Source organism: Nesoenas mayeri, assembly GCF_963082525.1.
Source record: "Nesoenas mayeri genome assembly, chromosome: 27".
Lineage (NCBI taxonomy): Eukaryota > Metazoa > Chordata > Aves > Columbiformes > Columbidae > Nesoenas > Nesoenas mayeri.
This window is the reverse complement of record NC_137555.1, coordinates 3,433,499-3,443,720: the sequence shown is the minus strand read 5'-3', so window position 1 is coordinate 3,443,720 and position 10,222 is coordinate 3,433,499. Positions and strand designations below refer to the sequence as shown.

Below are 10,222 nucleotides of genomic sequence, written 5' to 3'. Positions count from 1 at the left end.
GGCACCGAGGGGAGAAAGCGGCCGGTCCCTGACAGGAACCGCGGGCAGAACAACCGCCCGCCCCGGGCCGACTGAGGGGACTCACCCCGCCCACTGCCGCGGCCGTTACGCATCGACGCATGCGCGCTGCTAGGGCGCGCGGCGATTCAAATGCGACGGGACGGGAAGGGGGAGGCGGAGTTCCGCGCGTCCCATTGGTCGCCGGGCGGCCGAGCCGCGCGGTGATTGGTGGATAAGGGAGGAGTGGGCGGGGCTGTGGCGCGCCCTGTGGGAGGTGAGGGATAGGCCCGCTCGCCGCCGTCGGGATGAGCGTCAGGACACCCCAGTGGGTCCCGGCCGCGTCCCCCGCCCCGCGGGCACTCGGCACCCCCGTGCTGGCAGACTGCCCCGGGAACGATGATGAACGGGAGAGGCTGCAGCGCCGGCGCTCTAAGGCCGCCGATCTGCGGCTCGGCAGCATCGACTCGCCTCAGGCTGTCGCGTCACCACTCACCAGGTACGGGTGGGCCCGGTGTGAGGGACTGTGAGGGATTATGGGGGATCCTGAGGGATTATGTGGGATCCTGAGGGACTATGAGGGGATGTGAAGGACTCTGTGGGATTATGAGGGATCCTGAGTGACTGTGAGGGGTTGTGAGGAGCTATGAGGGGATGTGGGGGATTGTGAGGGATTCTAAGGGGTTATGAGGGATCTTGAGGGACTATGAGGGATCACAAAGGGTTGTGATGGGGTACACAGTGGAGGAGGGTCCCCAAAGCAGCGTGTCCCTCCCAGGCAGGCGGAGGCATGGCAGCCGGCCCTCCCCCAGTGGACCAATACCCAGATCTCGGACCACTACAGCACCTGCCTCAAGCTCTCCACTGAGAACGTGAGTGGGGACAAACGTGGGGAGGGCTCCTGATCCTGGCCCCGCACACACTACTTACCCCAGCTGTGGTTGTAAGGCTGTGAGGGATTTTAAACTCCTTGAGCCATGGATACATGGTTGTTCTTCCTCTAAGCCCCCTGATCCAAGCCATGGCCAGATCTGGATTTCTGTTGCTGCCTTCCCAGTGGTAACAAAATAGTATGTGTCAGGAGCCGTATCATAGAGTCAGAGAATGGTTTGGGTTGAAGGGACATTCCCATCTCCCCCAGTGCCCCCCCTGCCATGAGCAGGGACATCTTCAGCAGCTCAGGTTGCTCAGAGCCCTGTCCAGCCTGGCCTGGGATGTCTCCAGAGATGGTTCATCCACCACTTCTCTGGCCAACCTGGGCCAGGCTCTCACCACCCTCAGAGGCAACATTTTTTTATATCCAGCCTGAATCTCTCCTTCTTTAAAACCAATCACCCCTTGTCCTATTGCAACAGGCCTCACTCAAAAGTTTGTCCCCATCTTTCTTATCAACCCCTTTTAAGTCCAGAAAGGTGCAATAAGGTCTCCCCAGAGCTTCTCTTCTCCAGGCTGAACACCCCAACTCTCTGAGCCTGTCCTCATAACAGAGGTGTATCCCCTAGGTCCTGTAAATATCCCTGTGGGATGAGGGTTCACACAGTTTTGACAGGTGTCATTTGCCAGAGGATCGGTTCTGACCTGTGTTTCATTTCAGAAAATCACCACGAAGAACGCCTTTGGCTTACACCTGATAGACTATATTAATCAAATCCTCAAACAAAGGAATGCTGAAGTGACCAATTTCAAGGTGAGTCTTTTACCTACCTGGTCACGTTGGTGCTTTGTTTCCAACTGGCATTTATCCTGAGGTTTTGTCAACAACAAACTTCAAATAATGCTGAAGGTAACTAAAAATATCTGGTAGAGGCATCACAGCCACTTTTTGCAGAAGCTTAGTGTTGAATCCCTTTGTACCACAGAAATTAAAGGCTGAATACTTTCAGTTATGGCCTTTCCAAAGAGCTTGTCTAAAAATAAGAATTGTGAGGCTTCTGAGGTAAATACTGGATGTTGTAACTAGTAACAAAACAAGGCTGGAAAAGAAAGGAAGAGAATGTGGCAAACTCAATGTGCTAAATTTGATCTTGGAGGGATCAGAATAAGAACTTGCCAGGGCAAAGACTCACTTTAATAGTTCACTGATGCGGGGAGGGAAAACTGGATTCTTAGATGAAAAAACATGTGAACATGGCCTCACAGTGGTTGATGAAACTGAGGAAGGGATGGGAATCAGTGCACAGGTTTTCAGTGAGGGGTCCTTCACCTTCTGGGGGGGTCTGCAATCAACTCTTCCACTTGACCTGTTTTGACTTTGTAATTTAGGAAAATAGTATAATACCAAGAGGAGGAACCCAAAAGGCAGCATGAAGGAAAGAGGCTCTTGGCAGATGCAAGTCTGCACTTTTCTGCTTCTCTAGTTGTTCACAATTTTGCTGGTAACACAGAGCATTCAAAAGTACAGTCTGCAGCTTGTCTTCTGCATTTGTGTCTTGTAGATGACACTTTTTACCTTTATAACTAAAAATGGTACCTTTTGTCGCTCCTGGCAGATGGCGGCTGGCACACTCGATGCCAGTGCGAAGATTTATGCCATGCGCGTGGACTGTGTCCACACAGACACCTACAAAGTGCTTGGAGGCTTGGGCAAGGACTCGGCCCCTACACAAAACACGGACAGCCCAGAGGAAGGTGTGCTAATTATTTATGTTCTGTTAAGCTGTTCTTCTACCTGCATGTAAGAGAAATGTTAGTGTACTTACATAGCAGTGGTGAATTTCAAAGCATTTTGTACATCTAGGAGGGTACCACTAACTTCATTTTTCAAGAGCTGGTGTGTGAGCCAACACAGGCAGGTCGCAGGAACAACCGCAAACCACAGATGCAGCACAAAGAGCAAATTTATTTTCATTGCCTCGCTAACCAGGGGATCTCTGAAAGAAAAGCACCAAAGCTTCCTGGGTAGAGGTCACACAAGCAGAGACACAGGCGCTGTTTAGTTCAGTCCTTGTTTAAAAGAACCACAAACCTCATTTTACCTGTATATTAGGGATTCACATGGGCACAGTTTAACGCACTGCTTTGATCTTCACCTAAAAGAATTTCAAGGAAGCTTGATAAGGCGCCTTTAAGACTTTCACAGGCTTGTCATCTAAACACAGAAGTTCTACTTGTGAAGCACACAAGACTAAGCAACTATTAGTGTGATATATGTGTTTTTCTACACCCCAGCTGCAGTCGCTCAAGTGTATTTTCAGTTCTTCTCCCTTATTCCCACACAGCTGGGAAATCCCAGATTACTTTGCCCGAGTCCTTGAGATCTAAGAACCTGAATCTGTTGCTCAGTCCTGTATTTGATTATTTCACCTGTCAGATTTGAAGGCAAACCAAAGGTGGCCTAAACTGAAGTATTAAGCATGAAGTGCCTCATGCTTTGCTGTCCTTTGCTTTGAAACACAAATGTGCTGCTAAGATAAAATAGAATGGATTAAAAAAAATGCAGCATCCAGCCAATGAAACATTGGTGGTTTATGCTAATAGATAACTGGGTAACTTCATGCCCACTGGGTTTCTTTTGTCATTTTGGTACCAAAAAAATTGAGCTACCCCTCCATACAGTATTCTAGGAAGTTTTCTAAGTGTAACTTGTTCTTCTTTTCCTTTTAGAGCACAGTCTGGCTCCTGAGGCTGTCAAGAAAGTGCAGACAAAGAAAAAACACTCATTCAAAACCATCGAGCAGAACTTGAATAACATCAATGTGTCAGAAGCCAATCGCAGATGTGAGGTGGGTGGAGGGGGGGCTGCTGTACCAGCTGCGTTCTGGTGGAGGAAAAGAAACATCGCCTCCTCTTTCTCATTTCTATTGTTTTCTTTATTGCACGTTCCTCTCTTGGGCTCTAACATTGACACGCACGTCTGTGAATTCTGCTATTGTAGCAAGATCGTTCCTAGTCACATATATTTGTTGTGAGGAAGCTGCAAGAGGCCTCTCCTCACTGAAAAAGATGCATGGGTTGTTTTCCCTTCGGATCTGTACTTGAAAATTTCCCACAGAGACCTGCTTCACCTCCTCCATCTACTCCATTCCTTGATTCTCCACTTGCTTCCTTATCTGTAGGTTGATCCCATGTTCCAGAAAACAGCCGCATCGTTTGATGAATGCAGCACAGCCGGCATTTTCCTCACGGGGCTGCGCACCCAAGGCTGCCACAGCAAGCTCCTCTTTGACTTACACATCGTCCCTCTCCCTTCTTCAGAAACGCCCACGCTGCCAAACTCTGATCCTGTGAATGTGACAGATTTAAAGCGTAAGTGCTGATAATCACTAAGCAAAGGGACCCATGCAGGCCTTTTGAACCTTTTCATCTCCCAAGTGTGCTCATTTTCGTCTCAGCCAGCTTTACCTGTGCTTTTGTTCACTGCTTGACTACCACTGCTCTGATCCTGATCAAGCTGAGACTTGTTGCTGGGAAAACAAGACCTTTGTAGGTTTTAGATCACTCTGTGTAGCTTAACCTCTGGGAGATACATCACACAGCAAATACGTGATCTGAGCTGTGCAGTAGTTGAGATTAGAGTGCTCCAGGTCAATGACTGACCTTCTGAGAGCATTTTGAGTCTGTGCCTCCTACCAGACCCTGCTGCTCTGACACGATTCCCAGCGTTATGCCCACCCTTGAGTTAGGGCAGCAACTGAACTCTTCCTTTCTGCAGAGAAATGAGCCCGACTGCTTTTGCAGCGAGCCCTGCACTGCCCTACGTGCAAGAAGGGCTGCCTACCTATGTGGCTTTAAGAATGATTTAATCCCTGGCACTTGTTTTAAGTGCTGGTTACTTAATCCTGTATCTAATATCTCTCCCTTGCTCTCCCTTACTTTAGCCCTGCTAGCACGGTGCGTTGAAAAACTCCCCATCTGCTCTTCGCTGGCTGGTTTCCAGTTTACAAAATGGGATGCTGAAACCCACGATGAGGTACGTTGAGTAGCTCTGTGCCAGGTGAGATATTTGAGCCGGATTCTGTGCTCACCTCCAAAGCAATCTCAAAGATATGCCAGGCTTTGGGCCATTGATACCCTGCAATTTCTTTTCCTGAGCGCTTTCTTCTCCTGCAGTCCGTGTCAGCCCTGTTGGATAAATTTAAGAAGAGCGACCTAGCATTCGATATAAATGCGGAGGTAGACAGCGATGTGGAAGACTGTGCTGCCCCACTGCCAGATGACGACTTCAGTTGCGACTCGCCCAGGAGCACAGGAGCAGACAAGGCTGGGGAATTCACAGGAAAACTCGCCTCCTTTGGAACAGTCTGCAACAGCAAGATGTAAGTAGTCACTGAAAATCGGTAGCTGGGCTTCGGTAGCAAGCGACAACTGGCAGCTCTCTGGGCAATCTTTAATTTGCTGTGTATATGTTTCCCATCTGGCTATAGCTGAATTTCTGCTCAAGTTTCAGGAATGTGTTACAGTAACATCTCTGCCCCCCAAGAGAAGCTTTTTGTGTCATCACATTTCCCCAAAATGAGCTTGTCTGCTTGCTCCACTGCCCAGTTTCCAGCCAAAGGATTTGCCTTTGGTAAATCCACCTCTGTTTTGGGCAGACTTCACACAAACAACACCCCCCGTACCATTCGCTGATTAAAAAGCAGGAGTCCTGGGATGATTTCACTGAGCAACGTGTGCTCTTTCCAGAACCGATGTGGTTTCTCTGGGAGATGGAGACATCCAGACCATGTGCCATCATCTCTCCATGAAACCGGGGGAATATTCGTACTTCAGCCCTCGAACTCTCTCCATGTGGGCTGGCCCAGAGCACTGGCGTTTCAAACCTCGACACAGACGTATGTATTTAGAGACGGCAGCTTGTATGCTACTGCCAGGTCCTGCTTACCTTTGGGGATGGGTGGCAACTGAGTCACAAAATAGGGACAGAGAGCAAGACAAGCCCATGTGGTTCTTTTCTAGCCCAATGAAAGCAGGACTGAGTTCCGACACCACGAAGGCTCTCGGTCACTTGTCGATCCTCTATTTTTTGGGTTTGTTTATGATGCTCAGAGCTGAGGGTGTCTCTCAATGCAGCAATAGGTGACACTAACACAGCTCTTCCTATCGTTTCCCACTTTCTGTGTAAAAACTGCAGATTAAGTTACACTTTCTGCTTCTATACAAAGCTACAGATCCCTTTAAACAGGAAACTGAGAACACCACCAATTGCTTTCCCATAACAAAAGGCAAAGTCCTTGTAGGTGACTTCTCTGTGTGGAGCAGATGCTCAAGTTGGGAGCGAGCTCGTTGTCCTTACCTGTCACCAAGCCCTGACAGTTTCCTTCCTTCCTGCAGCAGATGCTGACTCTGAAAAAGAGACCAAGAAAAGGAGTGCAAAGACAGCATTTGAAATAAACTTCGATGAGGATATTGACTTTGATGCGCATTTTCGTAGGACCAAGGTACATTTGGAGTTTCTGCTGCTTCCTGCTCTCTTTTGCTGTATCAGTCTGACTTGGAACTGTTGTTGGCAAATGGCTTATCTTATACTCCATGAAACCAGGTCTGTAAGCCCAGTTTTTTGGTGCAGAGCCTTCTGACTCCAGGTTGCGTTAAAAGTAAACAGTTTTGCCAACCTTGGGGTGGAGAATCAGGCTGGATTCTTCCTGGCTTGTGCCCTGACAGCCCAAAAGATGCTGCGGGTCCTGGGATGCTGTGCAGAAACCACCGGCTGCACTGACTGGACCGGTGTGGGTTTCCTCTTTGGAGACATCTCAGAACTTGTCCCCTTTCAGACAAAAATCTGTGTTCAAACCACTTATTTGCACATTAATCTTTCGAGTAGTGGATAGCTCGTGGGTAACGGCATTTCTTACCTTTCCCAGGCAGCGGTAACTCTTGCCAAATCCATTTTGGAAGGCCAGAATGTGAGGAGCACCACACTTCCCCCAGACTTTAACTATGACCCCAGCAACATGGTCCAGCTGTTCCTCAAACCTTCTGTTAAGGTAAGAAGGAGGAGGAAGAGCAGGCTGGGGATGGATGAAGGAACAAGGGGAGGCATTTAGTGTTGTTTTCCTTTCCTCACCCCTGGTTTTGTCTCCGTAGGTCTGCAGGACGTCTAAGCCGAACAACTTGACGGATTATGAAGAAGAGATCGGCGAGTACGATTACAACAACCCCAACGACACCTCCAATTTCTGCCCTGCGTTGCAGGTAACAGGAACAAGATTTCTTTCTATTGCCTGCATTTAATTGGAATAATTTAGGAAGAATCCATGTCCAGAATTAATTACTAGGGAGAAAGAACTGGCGCTGCAGATTACGACAAAGCTGTAGGAGCCTCTGCTCTGTCCCCTCACTAACGATACCAGCTAAGCTCTCTGCCTTTGATGTTTGCCAGCCAGTTTGCTGCAGAAACTCCATTCCAGCCTTTTCCATATCCCTGTGTCCTAAAACAGGACTAAATGCCATCGCAGTCATCTCTGCACAGTGAGATTTACTCCCAGTTGTTTCAGGTTCTTGTTGAAGCACGTTTCTTATAAAGCTTCAACTTTCCACCAGGCCAGAGCTGCCTTCCGTGTGTTTGTGACAAGTCTCAGCAGGAGAGCCCTTGTCTCTTATCTTTCTATGTGGAACAGTCTTCTGATATCCTGCGCTCTAGATCTCCCTTGGGTTTAGCCTTAGTCCAGCCTAAGAGGCTAAGTAAGAACTTGTTCCATTGGGAAGCTGGGCAGGTATCACCACCCCGCTGTGCTCTTGTTATCTCAGTGTGGGACATCTCTGGCCTCTCAAAAATGTCTCTGAGTGGCTTCACTGCTGGATCTCTTTTCCATCAGGCTGCAGACAGCGATGATGATCATGACCTCGTTGAATTCGTGGGCCAGGACGGGGTGTTCAACCTCACCGCCCACCTGGAGGGTCGAGAGACTGAGTTCAACAGGGTTGGCGATATCGACATCACGACGTACGGAGAGCTGAACCTCGTTGCTGAGCCGCAGAAGGTGAGGACACGTATTGTCACCAAGCTGCTCGCTGGGCAGGTCTGGAGCAAAACTTCAACACCTCAGGTGGTTCTGAGTCCTGAGACAGCAGTTTCCCTGGTGCAGGATCTCCTGGGTTTGCTGCTGGACACTTTATTCCCAGATGAACCCTTGTGTAAGAGGAAGGAATTAAAAATCAAAGGTTTAGCAGTCAGAGCTCACCATTATTCCCCAAGAGAACCATATTTGATTGTTCCTGTGGTTCTGATCGAAGATAATTCTGCTTCTGCTCGGTTACTCTCAGCTAAGCCTGGGCTCCTTTTCCTTAGGTCAATAAGATAGTGATTCCCTATGCAAAGACAGCCAAGAAAATGGACGTGAAGAGGTTGAAAACAGAGACGTGGAACCTCTTGACAGATGCACAGAAGACAGAAACAGTGACAGAGGTGAGTGCAGGGGAGCCAGATACCTCAATAGGCCTGAGATTAAGAGAACCCCCTGCAGGAAACCACGTTTAACTCCTGCAGAGATGGTCTTGGGCAGGTTTAGCAGCAATTCCTCTCTGGAAGTCTTGGTTTTTCTCTGAGTACTGGAGAGCAAAATCAGCCTCAGCAGTGTCTGTGTTTTTGCTAAACAGAAAGGAGATGCAGGGGAAGAGGAGACATCGGTGGTAGTGGGTGAGAAGACACTCAGCGGCCTCTCAAAGGATCTGCTTCACAGGTAGAGAGCCCCAAAAAAGAGGTTGGACTGAAGATGGGGACATTCCAGCTGAGCTGGGGGGCAAAAAAGAATAAATCTCTTCTCTTGCTCTCTGGGTTTGTGTGGGGGAGCTACAGCTTGTGTTCAGCTTGGCGAATGCTTTGCTAGTGGGAAGGGAGATGTAGAGAAAACCAGGTCCCTGAGGGAGAGCTGATCTGTGGGGACACGCTCCGTCCGTCGGGCTGCGGTAACCCCCTCCCATCTCTTGCGCAGGCTGCCGCTGGTGATGGCCAAAAACCTCTCTGTCCCCTTGGCCTTCCTCTGCCTCCTGCATTTGGCGAACGAGAAGGTGAGCACAGCGCATGGGGGAAATACACGGTGGGAGGCACTGGGTACAGGGCTGTTTTCTTCCAGGGAACACAAATCAGGCTGGTGCGCTGGGAACAGCAGCCTGGGGTTAAGCGCTCGCAGCATTTCCAGCCTAACTGCTGTCTGTCCTTCCTTGTCCGTGAGTCTGGCAGCAGAGGGGTGAGCGCTTCGTTGCTCGGTGTCGTTCTAAGTGCTGCGAGTGTTTCAGACTCCAAAGCAACAGCCGATGGGACAGTGACAGACAGGGCTGGGGTTGTTCTGAACCTTCATCATGTGGTTTTGTTGGGTTTTGTTGTTTGGTTGGTTGGGGTTTTGGGTTTATTTGTTTTTTGTGCCAGTTCGGTTTGGTTGAACTTACCTTTCCTTTTCTATTCCCAGAATCTGCAGCTGAAGAACACAGAGGACTTGTCTGATGTCCTGGTGAAACAAGGCAACTGAGCCAGTGCAGAGCAGCGCTTGGCTTCCCAGCTGACGGCCGCTCACTCCCGATTCTCATCAGTGGCAGCTTCATCTCCTCCCAGCACCGTTGCTGAGAAATCCCACCGGCCCCTGCACCTCTGGGAGACTTTTAAATCAAGGTGGTCCTACATAAACACAGCTGAACGGTTGCAGCTCTGCCATGTTCGATCCATCAGCTCTTTGCTGGGTCTGGAGATCCTCCGTATCACTGTGAACCGCCAGTGCCTGGGAGCAAAAGGCTCCTCAGTCTGTCTGACTCATTCCCAGTCCATGAACTGACTGTTACTTGTCTCTCCAGTTCCTCGTGTAGTCTTATTCTTTCCCTGAAATGATTTGGCTTTGTATACTGAGATTAAAGATAATAAAGTGCAAATTAGAGATAATAAATACTTCGGAGTTGGGACGTTGAGACAGAATAATAGAATCATTTTGGCTGGAAAAGACCTTTAAAATCAAGTCCATCCATAACCCAGCCCCGGCACTGCCCCATGTCCTGAGAACCTCATCCAACCTCAACCTCCCTTGGTGCAACTTGAGGCCGTTTCCTCTGCTCCTGGTGCTTGTTCCTGGGGAGCAGAGCCTGACCCCCCCTGGCTCCAAGCTCCTTTCAGGCAGTTGCAGAAGAAGAAAGTCTCCCCTCAGCTCCTGTTCTGTCTGAGGTGATGAGGTAGGACACCAGTGTTCCCAATGCAGCTCCAGCAGGGACTGAAGCGCTTGAGCTGAGCTCTGCTCTGCTGGAGCTGCTGGGCCACGGTGGTGGCTCAAGGCCCCCTGGGAGGCTGGTTCAGACCATTAGGATT

The 10,222-nt window shown here is 49.4% G+C and overlaps 1 protein-coding gene across 1 annotated transcript; it reads left to right on the top strand.

Moving 5' to 3' along the window:
* Positions 1-305: 305 nt before the first annotated feature.
* Positions 306-9,738, top strand: NCAPH (non-SMC condensin I complex subunit H; the record flags this gene model as incomplete). The annotated part of the gene is made up of 17 exons (XM_080360269.1): positions 306-496; positions 776-869; positions 1,592-1,684; positions 2,487-2,625; positions 3,601-3,719; positions 4,053-4,242; positions 4,815-4,906; positions 5,047-5,252; positions 5,620-5,768; positions 6,268-6,374; positions 6,798-6,920; positions 7,021-7,128; positions 7,752-7,916; positions 8,225-8,341; positions 8,533-8,615; positions 8,868-8,943; positions 9,342-9,738. The coding sequence occupies 17 exons, from the start codon at positions 306-308 to the stop codon at positions 9,399-9,401; spliced, it is 2,112 nt and encodes a 703-aa protein (XP_080216395.1). The 3' UTR covers positions 9,402-9,738.
* Between the last annotated feature and the right edge of the window lie 484 nt (positions 9,739-10,222).